At 41.5% G+C, this 18,214-nt stretch overlaps 1 protein-coding gene across 2 annotated transcripts in view; it reads right to left on the minus strand.

The window, feature by feature from the left end:
- Positions 1–1,695: 1,695 nt before the first annotated feature.
- The window catches only part of LOC101163425 (syntaxin-binding protein 1), a 37,671-nt gene continuing 21,152 nt past the window's right edge, over positions 1,696–18,214 (minus strand). Inside the window, exons 9-20 of one of the 2 annotated variants that reach the window (XM_011482064.2) lie at positions 17,988–18,118; positions 17,584–17,691; positions 17,400–17,460; positions 15,731–15,796; positions 15,575–15,655; positions 15,264–15,402; positions 11,034–11,143; positions 9,823–9,924; positions 9,573–9,658; positions 8,762–8,916; positions 7,275–7,423; positions 3,127–3,254 (exon numbers count right to left, since the gene is read on the minus strand). In XM_011482064.2, coding sequence (XP_011480366.1) covers positions 7,314–7,423; positions 8,762–8,916; positions 9,573–9,658; positions 9,823–9,924; positions 11,034–11,143; positions 15,264–15,402; positions 15,575–15,655; positions 15,731–15,796; positions 17,400–17,460; positions 17,584–17,691; positions 17,988–18,118 — 1,149 coding nt within the window. In that variant the 3' untranslated portion in view covers positions 3,127–3,254; positions 7,275–7,313. Of the gene's footprint in view, positions 3,255–7,274; positions 7,424–8,761; positions 8,917–9,572; positions 9,659–9,822; positions 9,925–11,033; positions 11,144–15,263; positions 15,403–15,574; positions 15,656–15,730; positions 15,797–17,399; positions 17,461–17,583; positions 17,692–17,987; positions 18,119–18,214 lie in introns of both variants that reach the window. The other variant, XM_011482065.3, reaches the window with a different exon arrangement.

Genomic DNA, 18,214 nt, shown 5'->3' on the forward strand with positions numbered 1-18,214 from the left:
AAAACAAATATTCACATTCTGATAAGATTAGTTATATTTTGTCATTAATCAGGTGAGCAGGGGGGTATTCCAGAAATCAGGTTATGCTAGCTCCCACGGTAAGTTTGAGGCTAAGGAAGTTGATAACCTCAGCTTTCAGTTCCAGAAATGGAGGTATGTTTCAGGGTCAAGGTACCATGGCAACTCATGCTCTGAACATAACCTGGTTTGGAGCAGGTTTAGTTGAAGCTTAGTTTGTTTTCAGAGAGCAGCAGCGTGTGTCCGTTTGAAGATGATTTAGTGGATGAAGAAGCTCAGATAATACTTTTTCCACCGTGAGAGGGTGATAAGACCACATATGGATGTTGGAAAGATAAACTTTATACTTTGATCTAACTTAATTATTTGCTTCAGGTAAGATCATTAAAAATCTTTTTTTTTGTTAAGTCAGTTTAAAAATAACATGTAGTTTTCATATGGTAAATGGCGTATACTTATATAGCGCTTTCTACCTTCTTACGAAGGCCCAAAGCGCTTTACAGTCACAGTCCCATTCACCCATGCACACACACATTCACACACTGATGGTGGCTCTGCTGCCGAACACTGGCGCCAACCTCCCACCAGAGCTAAGGTGGGGTTCAGTGTCTTGCCCAAGGACACTTCGACACATGGGTGTGCAAGGCGGGAATTGAACCTGCAATCTTACGATCATGGGTCGACCGCCCTACCGCTGCACCACAGCCGCCCGTAAAGTAAGTTTACTTTACTTACTTTACTTTATTTTACTTTTCATTCAAATTAATTCAATTAAGTAGGTGTAACTTTGGTGCTGCTGTTAGATCGGTAGCGCAAGGGATTGTGGGATACCATTCCCTCTGCCTGTCTGGACGGATTTGGCTTTAAGTGTGGGTTTTTGACCAAATGTATTTAGTTGTTTAGCTGTTTTACTGTGTTTTGCCGAGTTATTTTGTCCTACTGTGCTTATGTCTCTGCACCATGAGTGAGAGGGAGGTAGAAGATGATGAGTTTATATAGCACCCCTACAGTCAATTAATGTGATATGACTATATTGGAAAATTCCTAAATGGATGTACTCTCCAACTGCATATCGACTTGCTCTTTTTATTGTTATACAAATGTCAAATATCTGCTGGCTCAAACTTAGACATATGAGAGTTCAAGAATTATAATTCATTAAGATGGAAAAAATATTAATTGAATTGGAGTAATATGACATTTAGTTAAATAAATATGTAAATTTGAGTTGTATAAACAATTATTGAGTTTTATAGACGTAAGAAATTAGGTTGAATAAATGTAATAATAATAAATTTATAATCTTCATAGCCGTCATAAAAATCTCAGACTCCGTCTCACTAAAGCCCTCTCTTTTTTTCAACACGCGTTTCCATGGTGACTCCGGAAATTGGCGATCCATTGAGAATGTCTTTATGTACTTGACGTGACGTGCCTAGGATAGCACAAGGGTTAAGTGGATTTCTTGATTTTCCTTGTGATCTTCCCTCTTTCATTAGAATGACAGATTGACCATTTCTTTTTTTGTTGGGTAAACCCACAAAATCAACAAGACAACTTTTATTTCCTCCACTGCAAAGCACAAATACATTTCACTGTTCATGTCTGAGCTTTCAAGGGTATGAAAAGCTGGGATGGTGGGGGGGAGTGCATCAGCCAAAATAAAGAAGCATAGTGTATGGTATAATGGAAGCCAATTTATTAGACAGCCTTACACATTATTAACACATGGAAGTACTTTTTGTGCTTCAACACTTGCAAACGTACAATCCCAGTAAGTGAGACGACTTCAGGACAAATTCATGTTTCAGCATCACTCTCTACTAATAAATTACTTTGATTTAAATCAAAAGATTTAACAGCATTAACCCTATACAGCGTCAAACAGAATAAAAAAACAAAAATCAAGCATTTGTGCCACACAAAATGCATTATAGTGCAATATAGAACTCAAAAAGGAAGGAACAGAGAAGTGGCCGGGGAATATTTTATTTTTCCTTGCAAAGCCATTCACCAGAAGGATTTTACATCGCACAGAAGAAGTAAAGAGACAGAGAAATGATATATGTTTTTATTTCACTAACATCTACAGCTAAAGCACCACAAACACAGCGGCTTCACGTTTGGCATTTTAAAGGAAAAGTTTTACTACAGCAAGCCGGGAAAGTCACCATTCAACAGCAAAGACGCAACAAATACACAGCACTACCCCGAGCATGGCCCAACCAACGCCGCCAAGGACCATGACGGGATCCGACAGGATACAATACTGAAATACAAACGGCCCTTTTTAAATATCGGCAAGCAATGGCCTTCAACATTTAGGATGTGGAGTGTTTGAAAAGTTCAGGGAAAGTGCTACGAAAAAAACAGTCTAAAGAGCCAGACTGAAGGGCAGAACGGGGCTGTTTTATGTTCCTCAAACAAGTGTTTTCACTGAATACTTCGACCCACGACTATGTTTTGAGTATCAGTCTCTGTGATGACCTCTACCAATGATCGGAAATCCACTTCAGCTATTATTCTTCTCTGTCCGACTCTGTGCTTCTTCAGAGGAGGGGGATCAAACATTGCTCTCACGTCACAGACGTTCAGCTTCGCCACAGAAAGCAACATTTGGGAGCGCCCCCACATAACCCGGGTAAGGATGTTCCCTCTTCAGATGTGCACATTCTCCAGCAGGATATTCCCCGTCCTAGAGACTCAAAACGTGTTGTTGGCGTATTCAACCTGAACATTTAAAAAACAACACTCACACCTGAAACAAAGACAAATCCAAGCATGCTACTGAACACCAAAATGGGCGGGAACTTTTTGTTTACACACACATTGCATGGAGACGGATTTATTTTACAGCATGATCCCCTCGGAGAGCGGCAGACGACCCAGAGGGGGAACAATGTGCCGTTTTGGTACTTTCTGTTTCAAACTCTCTTCTGATATTCAGTTCTTACTAAATCTTTTAGGTTGCAAAAACATTAGAATACCAACAGTTTATTCTCTCATAAGACATATATGTTTATATTTTAGAATCTAACTTTTTATTTTCAAGCAAGATGCATACACATAAAGGATCTGGTTGGGGGAGTTTTGGCGGTAAAACAGGGAGGCGGGGCTTTGAGGACCAGAGCATAGAGATGTGGTTGGATGATCTTAGCTCGCCACTTCCTCGTCTGGTTTGTTCATGGCCTTCAGCTGTTCCAGAAGGGTGGTGGGGGTGAAGATGCTGGTCGATCCTGGAGACACACACACAACACACACACACAAGAGAAAAGCATTAGACTTGTACACTGGTTTATAGAAACGTGTCGTTTTGTTATGAGTGAACTATAAATGGAGGAGTCTCACATGATGTTTAACGAGAGCCTGAAGTTATGGTGGTGTAAGTGGTTAGTCAGCAGGTCATTAATGTGCCAACAGCTTTAGTGAGGGTGCCTGAAAGGTCTGACGATCTCTGAAACAGCTGAGTGTTGCAGCAGATGAGCAGCATCTCTTCCACAACACAATAAAAAAGCAGCCAAAGTGCAAACACCAGACGATGAAAATACCAAAAAGAAAACTTAGAACAGCAATGGATCTTATGTATTGAACTGATGCTTTAAACTTCCCTATTGTAACTGTTTATGAATTGATTCTTCTATGGACTTTCCAACATGCACAAAAATCCATGGGAGGAACTTCCACACAGACCACACATCTGAAATTCAGCGAATTAAGTCTTGATAGACCCACTCCAATCATCTTTTGATCTATTTTAAAAGTTTGTTTGTTTTTTTTTGGTTATGATTATTAGGGGCTGCATCAGAATGGAGCAGAGCAGGGAGCTTGTGGCCTGCCCAGCTTATTCTTTACATAACAAATACAAATATTTGTCTGCTCCTGATTTACAACAATTTGAATAAAGACATACTAACAAATGCAATTTTAAGCTTAATTTGTCTCAATACATGTCCTCCATCATGAGAAAATGATAGAACATGTTTTAGACTTTTGCTGCTTCAGTTTTCAACAAAAAAAAGTTATTTTCTTTTTGTTTCAGAATGAAACCTTTTGACTGACTCTCTGTTAACATTGCTTTAAAAATAAAATTTACAACATCCTAAGATTATTGAGGTTTTCGGGGCATCTTACTTACATAATTTAGGTTTAATAAATTAACAGCAGTAAATACTACAGATCCCTTACCTCCAAACTGACATGTAGAAAAAGTGTTTTTTTTAAAACAACAAAAACTAGAAGACTTTTGAATAACAACACAAGTCAATGTTATATTTCTGACAGAACACAGAGGACAAACCTGATAAATTTGACGTTTTTCCACTAAATGAGCGGCTTACAATGATGCTACTGCTGTACGTCTCAGAGGCAACAAATGGCTGAAAAACCGCATGCAGATAGTTAAAAAAAAGTCTTTACATAAAGGCAAAAAAGGAGCAGAAGCAGGCCGTTTCTAGATGCCATCTAGTCCAAAAACAGAGTGTGACAGCTGCTGCCGTACTGACAGCTGAAGACACATTTCAGACAGTGCTAAACCCAAAAGGTGCTGGCTGGAGTAAAGCTACCTGTCTGCCAGTTTTGTGTCGTCTACTGAAGTAGATGCACTGATGGGTCACATCTTCAGAGTGGATCAGAAAAGAGGCAGAGAGATGCTTGGATTTACCCCCTGCACCTGTTGAACATCTTCACTCACACTGGAGCTATATAGTTTGTTTCTGCTAGATGTTTCTTCAAGGCACAGATGATCAAAGCTCCGCCTGATGCTGCAGCGGCCACAGCAGCGGGTGGACGCACTTAAGACAGAGGACCGAGTCCAGGCCATGACTCTGTTGTCCCACAAACACACAGCTTTGTGGGCCCAGAAACACGAGTTTTACACCCACCTTTACTGTTTTTGAGGACAAAACCCCCAGATACCCTGGCACAAATTTGGGATTTGTTTAAGATTTGTGTGTTCTAAAAACAAGTTTTTCTATCGCAGAGAAATGTATTCATTTAATGTATTTATTTAGTCACTGTGTCTGACATTAAAAGGAATTGGTTAACCAATAAGTCAAGATAAATCAGATCAGTAAAATTTAGACTTCTCAGGTTATTTTTTTGTATCAAAGCATGAACATTTGTGTTTGATTTTTTTTTTGCTGCTTTTTGGCATTTAATGCATCTAATTTTGGAAATCTGTTTGTTTCTTTTTTTATTTGGAGCCACATTAGTGAGGAAGATGCAACGGTGTGATGAGCAGAAGACCCCCCCCCCACCCTTCCTGGTGGTCACACGGCCCTGCAGACCTTCGCCTTCTTCAACCAGCGTTTCTTCTTCAATCAAATCAATCGGCTACTGTAGCTGGTTCCTCTGGCACAAACAGTCGATCTCACTCGTGTTCAGTGGGGCTTTGAATCACAACTGTGGGCAGGTTCTTTCGTCATCATCATTTGTACTATGAAGGAATTCTCCGTTTTTAGAAAGTAGAGTTTTAGACTGTGGACATGTGGATTTATTCCTGGCTGTAGAAGCTCATTTCCATATTTCTTTATTGAGATTGACTCAGATGACGACAAAGCTCCTTTGATAAAGGAAACACTGGCCCACATCATTCCTCTGCCTCATCAAAAGATGCTCCTATGCGCAAATGTCAGTGTTCTTCATGTGTTCTGAACGACCCTACATTTCATGTAATGTAATCTGTAATATAATCTAAACACCATAGGGAGAAAATCCACTTATATTCCCTCAAACATTCAGGTAACAGTGTGGCAGACGCCAACCGAGTCTGACAGCGACGGGCAGTCATAGCAAGCCTTTTGGATACAGAAGATTGACTCCGTGTATTCTGCTTCTCCCAAAGACAGGAAACAATGGGGTGCTCACTTTGCAGTCTGTTTCTGGCATCTCCTGCTTTTTAAAACTTTGGAGATAATGCAATGGTTTTACACCAACTTGGCTGTTGGTCTTGATGCATGGGCTTAACCTAGATCAGTCAAGTGGGGGTACCAGTTTATCACAAACAGACTCATAGTTAAGAGTTGAAGAGACCGTACAGCAGTTTGACCCCTTCTTAAAAGATGGAACCCATAAACTCACCTCTGCTGCTCACCCCACAAATGTGGCAACATTTAAACGGAAACGAACAAAGAAAGAGACTTTGTTGGTTAAAAAAAAAAAAAGAATCTAGCAAACACAAATTTACTTTTTGTTTAGCATTAGTCGTAGTGGTTTATATGTTTAGGGAACAGAATTATGTTTCTGTCATTTTCCTCTTTTGTTGTCCTGAAACATCAGACCCAGAGCTTTGCAGCACTGGCATGCAGTGTGTGCAGAGAGGCTTCATGGGATTGGGTAGACTTCAACGTGCTGACAACAGTCAGTAAAGGTTCTGATTTATCTAGGTGACGTTGTCTTAAAGTTGAGTCACAGCAACTGGACTTGAGATTGGATTTGAAACCGCAAAAACGTTTCGAGGGAGAATATTTGAAGTCCAGTTGCTACGACTCAACTTAAGACAGTCTTTAGAGCGTGCTTCACTTTGATCAGCTGTGTTTTTGGCTGCATTTCATTTAAATCCGGCTTCTCTACAGACAAGTTGGGATCCATGTGAGCAAGTGATGAGCGACAGCGTGACGACGACACAAAGTAACACAAAATACACCATAAAACTGAGAATTCGTATCTGATGTCCAACATCAATTCAAGCTCATGTCAGGTCAGGCAGCTAGCGCTTCCAACTCTAGGTGTCTGTCTTTTGCTTCACATCCAAAAATCAGGCATTGGGAGCTCATAAAGATGTTGGGGTAGATTAATTGTGGAGATCAAGATGACAGACCACACCTTCATGTGCATCCAAAGGATGGCCATAAAGGTGCAGCTGATTCCACTAAGATGATTGGAAGCAGCAGGGATGGTCACATGACCTCCTCAAGCACAGACATTACAGATATTACCACAACCTTTTGTGATTGTTTTTTTATAAGATACCTCTACAAATTCTTATAATAACTAATATAATATTGATGCGTGTTTGATTCAATTTTATCAGCAAATCAAAACCATTTGCATAGGATCAATTTAATCTTTGTGCATGATTGAATTTGCCATCATGCAGCCTAATAAAAGAGTCCATGCAGTGAGGAAGTGTCCATCTCTGAGGGACACAAGGAGGACAAGGGTGGAGGAACATAAAACTGAGCGTTCAAAGAGGAGGGGGAACCAGGAGGAAGAAGCCCTTATGTTCAGAAAGGGCTTCTCTGTGCAGCTGCCTTTACTTTTTTTGTGATCTCCCTCCCTCCCAATCTGTCTCTGCCTCACTCGTCTGAGGGCTGAGCGTCCTCAAAGGACACCTTAGTGGACTCTCGGAAGTCGGGATGCTGCAGGTCCGACAAGAATTTGGTAGGGGTGAGAGTATGGGTGGCACCTGTGGAGGAACAGAGGCGGCTTCACCAGGCGTCTCACAGCATTTGCTTCGCCTCTCCCCCCCAGGCTCTCCAGACAGACACAAAAGGGTTAAACACAAGCAACCTGCAGACACACACTCCACCGCTGGCACTTCACATACACACATAACGGCAGTAGCGCACAGACACACAAGAAGACAGTTGTTTGAAACACAGTAGCTGAAGCAGAGCACAACAAAACAGACACTCCACTTCTAACAAAGACCGCAGAAGAGGAACTGAGACGTTTAGAAAGCACAGAGGGCGTCACACAGAGGACTTTCCTAACGCACATGTCAGCTCGGTTGTGACATCTGTGTAGAATGTGGAAGATTGCTTCTTTTTTCTTTGCAAAATAACACAAAACATTTATGAAATCCAGACAGTCACAGAATGATGAGACAACAAGCAGCAAAAATGGCGTTTTTAGGGAATTTTCTTCTTTTCAAACATAGATGAGTAACTTGTGTTTTTGTGTTCTTATTCCTGCTTGTTTGTTTAACTAACAAATTGCAGCGTGAACAGCTTTACAACCCCATTATTGTACTGTATTTTTAAAAATGGGACAGCATTTTCCAATCAGATATCTCAAACTCATGAGTTCTGGGATCAGTAAATTTAATGTCCTTATGCTCCTGAGATTTGAATTGTCTTTGCTCAGCTCAACAGCTATCAATATTTGCCTGAGTATTATTCTCCATCTTTAAAGCAAACATCATAATTCCTATTCTTTTTTGAAATAAAAATCTTGTTTTTTTGTTCATTCTTAAAAATGGTCTGAAGGTCATAAAACAAACAGCTGTTTTCTGGCATCTGCAGAGTTCACATAGCTGGAATCCTTTCAGCTGGTGCTTCACAGTCTAAAGGTTAATGCACACAAGCACAGTTGCTGAAGTTTGCATATGCTCTTGTAAATCCAATTCATTCTAGTCGAGTGTTGTCATACCACCATCAGACTGCAGAAGATAGACGAGGAGACAGATCTGCTGCACTGCCATGGCTGAAATGTACATTTACCTCAATGTAAGCGTTACCTAATAACACATAAGCAGGGACCAGCTACAGGATACATAAAGCCTGTTTATGACGTCAGATGAGTAATAACTATATACTATTTCTTTAAACATTTAGATATGTTGTAGTTCAGACGCGTACAAGAATCTGACAACCGCACAGAGAAAACGTTCTCCTCTGACTCAGCAAAGAGCTTGTCATCCACTTTATAAATCCTCAACTTGGACTCAGAGGTGAGTCCTTCAAAAGCCATCTTTTGCTGAATGCCTCCTGCCAGAAGCACCCTCAAGTGCTGGGCCACTTACCGATGATAGCTTCCCACTTCCCATTGGCCTGTGTGACTTCATAGGCACAGCGCATCTCGCTGAAGGACACACCACCGAGGATGAAGACCATGACCCGTGGTCCGGTGCGGTACTCTCCAGGTGTCTTGTTCTTGTGCCAGTGTCCATACCGAGCACTGCCAGAGAAGAAACACGAGGTGGATCATAGACGTTATGTAGCTCATCTTAAAAAAAACTCAACTTATTAGCTACTTTGTTTTCTTAGTCGGGCCCAGACATCATAGAAGGAAAAGCCCAGTTTGTTTGAGACCATCAGATCATCTGTTGGCTTAGGCTTTTACCTGAAAGTTTTCTCTCAGTTGACACAAGCTTTACAACCAAATGACTGAAGTACACATTTGGAAATTTAGAGCTGAAATTTAGAGCTGAAATTTGAAAAAAATCAATGTGTCTTTTACCGTGATTATGGCATCCTGAAAGCAGTTTATGGCAACCATTAGCTCTCCTTTGATCCTTACTTTTATTTGACACATGCTTCTTTGTCTTTACCTTACCATGTGTGTTCATGTGAGTGTGTCTGCGTGTGTTAGCCTGTGGGTGTGTCTGTGCGTTTGTGTTGCCATATGCTTATTCTATGTGTGTGTATGGGTGTGTGTTTGTGTCAGTGTTAAAGTGTGTGTGTTTAAGTGTCAGTTCATGTGTGATGGTATGTACGTGTGTGTTTGCATGCCTGTGTGTTTTTGTGTGTGTGCATGTGTCTTTGCGTGTTTTTGTGTGTGTACATTTATGTGTGTCCGTGTGGGGGGGTGTTTGCATGTGTGTGTGTGAGTACCTGACTGCGGTGGTGCTGAACGAGGCGGAGGAGCGAGTAGAGATGTAGGGATAGTGTTTGGTGTCCAGCTTATCTTCAATGGCGTCCTGCAGAAGATCAATGCAACAGAACCTCTGAAGGGTTTCACATTCATTTGAGGCTAAAAATCCTTCCTTACAAGCCTCAGGCTGAAGTCTGAAGTTTCACCAAAGCTGATGTGAGAAAATATCTGATCTGACTAAAATCTGCTTCATAACTGCACACAACGAACCTCCATGATGTCTTTGACCAGTGGCGTCCAGCGGGACAGCTGATAGGTCTGCTCGCTCACACGCTCCTTCCTGTCCATCTTCTTCCCCCGACGGAGGGTCGACTAAAGAGAAATGGCATGACAAAAAAAAAGGAGAACTGAATTATCTGAGTTAAAAGTTGAATTAAGGTTTTATTCAGACTGAAAAAAATCATTTGGTCCGGACCGAGTCCGCTTAATTTGGTCCGGATGGAGTCCTGAACCCTTCTATTTGGTGTGTATTCAGACTGCCTTTCAACCGGACTTTCCTATTTCAAACCAAAGCTTGTAAACAAAACCACATGACTAATGATCTCTTCAGTCATTGGCCAGGAATTACGAGAACGGGGCAAAACAACTGGAGACAGAAATTATGGAAGTCCTGCGCTTTGCAGTCGTTGTCCGGATAGTTTACTAAGTCAAACTTTATATTCCGTTGATCAATTTTGAACGTCTGTATCAACGTCAGAAAGAAGCAACACTTTTACTCGCTTTCTTGGGACCTTTAAAAATGGTTTTGATGAGTCTGAATTGATCCGATCACATTTCAATGAACTGCTGTCTCATGGTTGTGGTGTTATGGCATTGTTTTTAAGAGAATTCTGTTAAGGAACTACTAGGTAGCTTTTAGGGTGATGTCACAGCAGTGCGTGCGAAAGCGTAACAAAGCATGTAAGAAGTGTTTTCAGTGGTGTTAAAATAAATGTTCCAACAGGTAAGCAGTTGGGCCCATTTTTCTGTTTGATAATAAGATAATCGTTGCTTAGTGTTTGTCCGTGGCTCCTCCCTTTCCTTTTTCCTGGTGTGTTTACAACACGTGATGACCGGCTACGATGGCCGTTTTGGTCCCGTTGTTCTGCTTCGGGCACGAAGTGTAGTCAGACTGAGGAATCTCAGGGCGGACTGAAGCTCAGTTCGATTGCAAAACAAACTGAGACCCCCTCAAAGGTAGGGGCAGAGAGGTTCCTGGTCCCGGACCAGGGTCCACTTTGGTGTATTTAGACTGAAAATCTGTCCTGGTTTACTGGAGGAAACAAACTCTGGTTCACTTTAAGGAAACCAAACATCTCCAGTCTGAACACAAACCAAATTAAAGGCTTGAGAGTCTGCTCCAAATGCAGATGAAAGCTAATGATGATGGAAGCTGGGAACAACAGAGCGGGAAGGAGGGGGGGGGGGGGGGGGGGTCTCACATCTGTGATGATAGGGACGCCCAGGTGAGCCATGTTGGTGATGATCTCACTGTCCTCCGGGGGAATCTGAGCGTGTTGGATCAGCTTGTTCAGGTTCTCCTCCGTGATTCCTAAACAAAAAAACAAACAGACACAGAACAACAGCAGTTTATGTCTGAAGTGCAAATAAGCATCTATTACTATATTAATTCATTTTTTGGGGGGTAGCAAAGCAGTTCAAATCCCGGCTGTGTTCTTCCTGTGAGAAGTTTGCATGTTCTCCTCATCCATGTGTGGTTTTTGACGGACACTCCAGTTTCCTCCCACAGTCCAAAAACATGCTGCATAGCTTGATTGGAGATTCTAAACTGTCCCTTGACTACGCCAGTATGTGGCCCTGTAACAGACTGAGGACTTGTCTTGGGTGTACTACCCTGCCGTCACCTAACAGTATATGGTATAGGTTCCAGCAACCCCATGATGCCATAAGGCATTCAGCGGCTTCAGAAAAAGAATGAATGGACATTTTGGAGTTTGAGTTGTCTAGTTCCTCTTTGGTCAGAAATCTGATGTTCTGTACGTTAGCAGGGTGAGGGTTTATGGCGCATTCACACCAATAGCAAAAAAGGGAACCTCCTATTTTTGTTTAAGCGTCTTTATCAAAAGAATTAAACTGGAGACTGAAGCAGAAAAAAACATTTCAGTTAGAAAAAAGAGCGTACCGTATTTTCCGGACTATAAGTCGCCCTTTTTTCATAGTTTGGCAAGGGGTGCGACTTATACTCCGCAGCGACTTATATTAGAAATAAATTGAAATAAATACATTGTTAACCCTCCTGTTATGTTCATTTGTGAGGAACAGAGATGATGTTCCTGGGTCAATTTGATGGATGAGGTATGTTAAGTGTTAAGAGTATGTTAAGTGACTCAGAGAATCAGCAAACTTTTTTTTACAGTAAGATCTTGAAGGCTAACAACATAATATTCTATTTTCCAATGATTTCATAGATTCAGAATGCAATAAAAGTGAAAACAGTTTCTACAAATACAGAATGAAAACAGAGTATTAGTTGGCCAATGATGCTTCATGAAAAGAATAAATAAATAAGTTTGAGAAAAAATTACTGTGAAATTATTAGATAAACAGTCTGCTATGATTGTGTCATATAAGGTTGTGAAAGTTAAAATGCGACTTATAGTCCAGAGCGACTTATCTGTGTTTTTTTTCTACTTTATAATGAATTTTTGGGCAGGTGCGACTTATACTCCGGTGCGACTTCTAGTCCGGAAAATACGGTATTTGTGATGTGGAAAATACACTCCCCACTTTGCTCCCTAACGGGGAAGGGAAAGGGGGGGGGGGGGGGGGCTTGCTCCGCAACAACAGCCCCGCCCACAACTCCTGATGAACTCCTACAGCTCTGCAGAAACTATGTCCTGGAAAACGACACCAATTTTTTTTTTGTGTGTGTTTGTGGCTAAAACCAGCATAATCATAATTAAAAGAGCACAGGGAAAACGTTTAAAAACTGGTGAATGGTAAATGGCGTATACTTATATAGTGCTTTCTACCTTCTTACGAAGGCCCAAAGCGCTTTACAGTCACAGTCCCATTCACCCGTGCACACACACATTCACACACACATTCACACACACTGGCGGCGGCTCTGCTGCCGAACACTGGCGCCAACCTCCCACCAGAGGCAAGGTAGGGTTCAGTGTCTTGCCCAAGGACACTTCGACACATGCGTGCAAGGCGGGAATCTAACCTGCAATCTTACGATCATGGGTCGACCGCCCTACCACTGCACCACGGCCGCCCTTACATCAAAACATGATCAGAGTTAGACTTTAATCTTTTAGCAGATGCTACATTTGTTTAAAGCAGGGGCTTCGTCATGCTGGTTTTTCAGAAATCCTGCCTCATCTGCTGCACATTTCCTGGATCAGGTGTGTTTAGCCAAAAAGGAGCTTTAATAGTAGGTTGGTTATAACACAAGTAGAACTCCGGCCCTCGAGGTCTGGAGTTTGAGACCTGTGGGTTAAAGCAACTGAAATAAGGAACTCAACACGTTACAACTCAAGTCAGAGTCACATTGTGGGTTAGATGTGTGCAGAACACTTCCTGCCGTCTTTGTAGGTTCCTTGCTCTCCTGGAAAAACTGCACAGCTATTTGTCTGTTTTTGTGATGCTTTTCTGTGAAAACTTTTGATTTTGTTCAGATCAATGATTTTATTTTGAATTTTAACTTGATTCTTTTTTTTTCTTCCGCCTTTTAGTTATGGTTGCTGCTCTCCTCCTTTGTCACAGTCAGATCAACTGAGCTGTTTCCGTTCATGACTTTAGTCGGTGTGGATTTTCCTCCCCTAGGAGGCGGTGAGCTGCAGTTACAGCTACGCTCAGGAACCAGTTTACCTACCATTAGGGATGGGCAAACTTTTAGACTTGTGTGTTTTGTGATCCGTTTTATAAGAGAAAGAAATAACATGTAATCTGGACGAAGACATGCTTTAATCTTAATTGAAAATGAACATATATACATTACAAAAGAACATTTTATTTCAAAGCTGTGGCTTTTGTCCCAACTGCACCAACGGGTTTTATGTCCATCAGGGAAAAACACAAATTAGAAAAATGCGGCGTTATGTGTTGTTGGAATGATTGGAAAAATGACTGTCCGACTCAAGAAAAACACATGAGCGTCAGTAGAACAACAAATCTTCAGACAGCAAAAGAAAAGCAGAAAAACTTTCTGCACCGAAACAAAGGTCAACATATATGCAGTGCACTAGTCCTTAGTATTTTAAGTCCATGCTATTGTTTTCCTGCACCTTGACAGGCCAACCACAAAACCTGACAGAGCGTCTTCTCATGTCATATTAGCTTTCTTCTGCATGACTTATTGTCTTTGCTTATTCTCCTTCAGCTAGTCCTCTTTCTATGCTCTTTATTCTGATGTTCTGGGTTTTCTGTTTGCATTCATTTCTCTGTTCTGTGAGTCTGAGGCCTCTGCTTCAACTCAACAATAACACCTATGTTTACATTTGATATGCTCGTCTGCTTCGGGAGATCTTTCTTTATGTATGATTATATAGCATCTGCAGAAAACCTGCATATCTTCAGTTTAAAGTAAAGTTTACTGTTTTAGTTAGTTCTGCAGCAGCAGTGCTGGACTGCAGGGACCAGAGTGTTTTCACAATTCTTCACACTTTGACCACCACCACATACTCAACAACCCACCAAGATTTACACACAACCTACAATACATTTTGGACGTACTGGAGCTTAAAAAATATTTCAAAATCCACTGATAAAACTAAAACACACGTGTCGGGGATATCCACAGGAAGTTTTAAAAGTATTATGGGATGGCCACATGGCCTACGGCTTGGCAAACATTTTGCGACAAAGTGTCAAATTTCCCATTTTCCTAAACATTTAGGAAAGAAAACTGATTTGAAGGACCTCAATGGAATTTCACGCACACTGCCAGCTAAAGTCTACAAACACATCCAAGGCTCTGATGACCTTTGACCTTGGTAAGAGGCAGTAAGACTTAAAAATAAAAAAGCGCCTGTATTACCAGCTACAAATTAAACTCCTAGAGATTTTAATCACTCGCTTCATACTACTCCAGCATCACCTGGAAGCTACTTGAGAAAAAATACTAGAATAAAAGTGGCTTTCATCTGCTGCTTGCGCACTTTTTTACAGGAATATTGTGAAAATAGAATCCATGAACCGTTGGCTAAAGCTGAAAAAAAAGATAAAACATAAGATATGAACGTATCAAGATATGAAAAATGACACAGACCTGTTGGTCACCCATAGGCGACCAAACAAATCAAAAAGTCAGCCAGAAAAGCTGCCATTTTGAAAAAAAAGACAGTTTTATTTTCCATTTGATACATAAAACCTTCAGATTCCTGAAAAATCTTGAAGAAATGTGATGTTTTCTGGCGTCTGTCCCAATATTGTGGGTTCAAATCATGGTGGGGGTCATACCAATGCATTAATGCATTAAAAGGTTGGCTTGGGGGGGAGTTAAACCACCCAACGGTTCCTGAACATAGCTGTAATAGCAGCTCACCACCCCTTAGGGGAGGGATCAAATGCAGAGAACAACATTCCCACACTCAGATGGGATTTTTAACATTCTTGTTTAAATTGATAAAAACGGAGAGAAATTTATCAGCAGAGACAGAAAAAAACATCAACCATGCCCAACATAAGAAGGGAGGCAGCCTCACCATTCTTGAGGAAGATGTAGAGCAGGATGATGCGGATCTTGTCGTATGTGGTGACGTTGGCATCCAGCAGGATGGGCACGATGGCCCTCATGGGGTCTTTGATCTTCTCTCCCTCAGCGTCTGTGCCCATTGCCAAATCCTGCACCAGAGAGCCTTCGGCCTCTTAGACATGCAGACTTTCACATTTGACTGTGTAAATGTTTCTATTTAAAAATCCTTTTTGAGCATTAACAGCAAAATGTATCTGCAAGCAGGAGGAGCCTGCAGAAATCTCCTCCTGTGTACTAAATGGTCGTTCATTTTTTCCTCACCTGCTCTACGCGGCACAGCTTGTCCACCGTTCCCTGATAGTGCTTCATGCAGTCCTCAGCCAGCTGCAGGTGGGTTGAGTACTGGAGGAGACAAACACATCATCAGCATAAACACACACACACACATGTTCAGGGAGAAAAGCAACGTGCACACACCTTACTGAGCTCTTTTTGGTACTGAGGCATCTTCTTCAGCATCTGTGACAGATCCCTCATAGTGGTCTGTTAAAACATAGCAAGAAAATAATTCAATAACAGCCTTCAAAACGAAGTGAACTCCAGTGTAATAAAGCACAACAAAATTGTGATTCACGAAACTCTTCAAGCAGACTTCAGTATACAGTAAACCCTTGTTTTTTGCGGGGGTTACGTTCCAAAAATAACCTGTGATAGGCAAAATCCGTGAAGTAGAAACCTTTATTTTTCTTTAACAATTATTATACAATTAAATACTCTATTATACATTGAAAAGAAAGAACAAACCATCTTACAGGCTCAAGCATTTGTTTCACAAATCAAAGTACTTTAAAAACGTTTTTTTCAACAAATAACTTCTGTACTGTCCTGTCAAATAATAATTTTAATCATCAATGTGAACAGAAGGCTTCATTTTGCGGAGATAAGCCCCGCCCACCGCGACCCAAGTAATTGGATTAAACGGGAGAAAATTTAAAATGATTAAGAAAAAAATATAAAGTACAGTCGGATAAATAGTGACTCAGGTGTATTTCACTGCTCTTCAGACTGAGCCGCTGCATCCTGACTCCGCTCTGCAGTGTTTTCTTCTTTTGAAGCCGCGGTGCAGGTGTGTTTGTTCGGGAGAAGAACATAGTGATAGACAGTTGTCGCTCTTTTTTCTATGGGTTTTAGAGAAACTCGAAATTGCAAGAGAATTTGCACGGACGTAATGTAAATTTGGCAAGCTGTTTTACATACGTGTACATATTAAACTGCAACGTTATTGACGCACAGGTAGAGAAGAAGCGGAGTGACTTTTTAGCCAATCAGAATGCAGAACACAATGCACGATCCAAATCCGTGAAGTAGCGAAACCGTGAAAAGTAAACCGCGTTATAGCGAGGGATCACTGTAGTCATGTGCAAAGCAAACAGTGAGATGTGAAACAAAAACACTAAAATCTGAGAATATTACTGAGAAAATGTGTCTAAATTCTAAATAAATTAACCGATACTGACATAAGGTGCAACAGTCAATAAGCAACATTTCATTTGGATTAAGAACGGTTTGATATATAAAACCAGATCATGTTCTTTATAAAGCCAGCGTTGATCAACTCTGTCTTTGGGTAAAGACAAGCTTTTTATCTTTTAATGTCTTTAAAAAAAGCCAGGCATCCTTTCATCACTTTCAGGCTAATGCCTCTGCGTCAGAGGGAAGCAGGCTTCCTTTTGCTGCTGCTCACTTCCTGACAAAACCCACCAATATTTAATGAACTTCTGATTCCACGCTGTGAACACCAACCTCGGTAAGCTTCTGCAGAGCCCCAAACACACAGTCATCCCTGTCTGAGTAGATCGCGTTTGGAAAGCTCAGTGGCCTGGTGGTTGAGTGTCCACCGTGAGAGTGGTATTTTGTGGGTTCAAGTCCAAATTCAAGTCATACCCAAGATCCAATAATTTCCTGCTTGACACTCAGCATTAAGGGGTTGAATTGGGGTGTTAAACCACCGAATGGTGACTGCAGGTCACCGTTCCCCAGGGGATGGGGTCAAACGTGGTGAACAACTGATGGGACTTTAACGTAGATAAATGCATCAACACTTTCTGTTTTTATGGCTGCGTGGTTAACATCAGTCTGTCCTCACCTTTTCCCCGGTGTTCATCCTCTTGCTGGCGGAGAACTCCTTCAGTTGGCGCGTCACTTCCCTAAAGACAACCCCCCACAGAAATGAGCAAGCACTGAGTGACAGCAGACAGAACGTCACACTCTGCAGCATCGAAACAGAGCAAGAAAGTATTGAACTAATGCAGCACAAAAAGGGTACTCACTGGGACACCTCAGCTATGTGTTTGTGTCTCAGGCTCACCCACAGGTCATCATCTTCATGCAGGAGAACCTCTTTGGTACGAGAGTCCCCAATGCCGCTGGTATCATACCTTTCAGTTATAAATCAAGGATTTAATGTATTATAAATCAGGATTTCAATTCAACAAAACCTTTTCTCCTCTATCCCTTGTGCTATCTTGTGGGGTCCAGATGACCCCACCCCCAATGTTAACGTGCCTCCAAGGCACAAAACAGTGCGCTGAACCTTTTTTCTTCAATGATATGTGATCTTCACTGGTGTCCATAGATTACATTTTTCCACCTTTGTCATGGTAGGGATAACACGCCAATGTAAGGGTGGGGTCATCTGAACCCCACAAAATAGCACGAGGGTTAAAGCCCATACTTGTAGACGTCGTTTTCGATGGGCAGTAGGTCATAGCCCATGGCCTGGAAGGTAAGCTCATGCAGGACAGGTGACACGGGGTCAAAGGCCCGGTCCAGGATGATCAGCTGTGAGCGGGCTTTGTCTGGACCCTGCAACAACCATGAAAAAGACTTAAAGCTCAGATAGAAAACTCTGCAGCTCTAGCTGAGACAACATTGTTTTTCTAGAGACTGCAATGAAATAAA

This window comes from Oryzias latipes, chromosome 12 (genome assembly GCF_002234675.1).
Source record: "Oryzias latipes chromosome 12, ASM223467v1".
Classification (NCBI taxonomy): Eukaryota; Metazoa; Chordata; class Actinopteri; order Beloniformes; family Adrianichthyidae; genus Oryzias; species Oryzias latipes.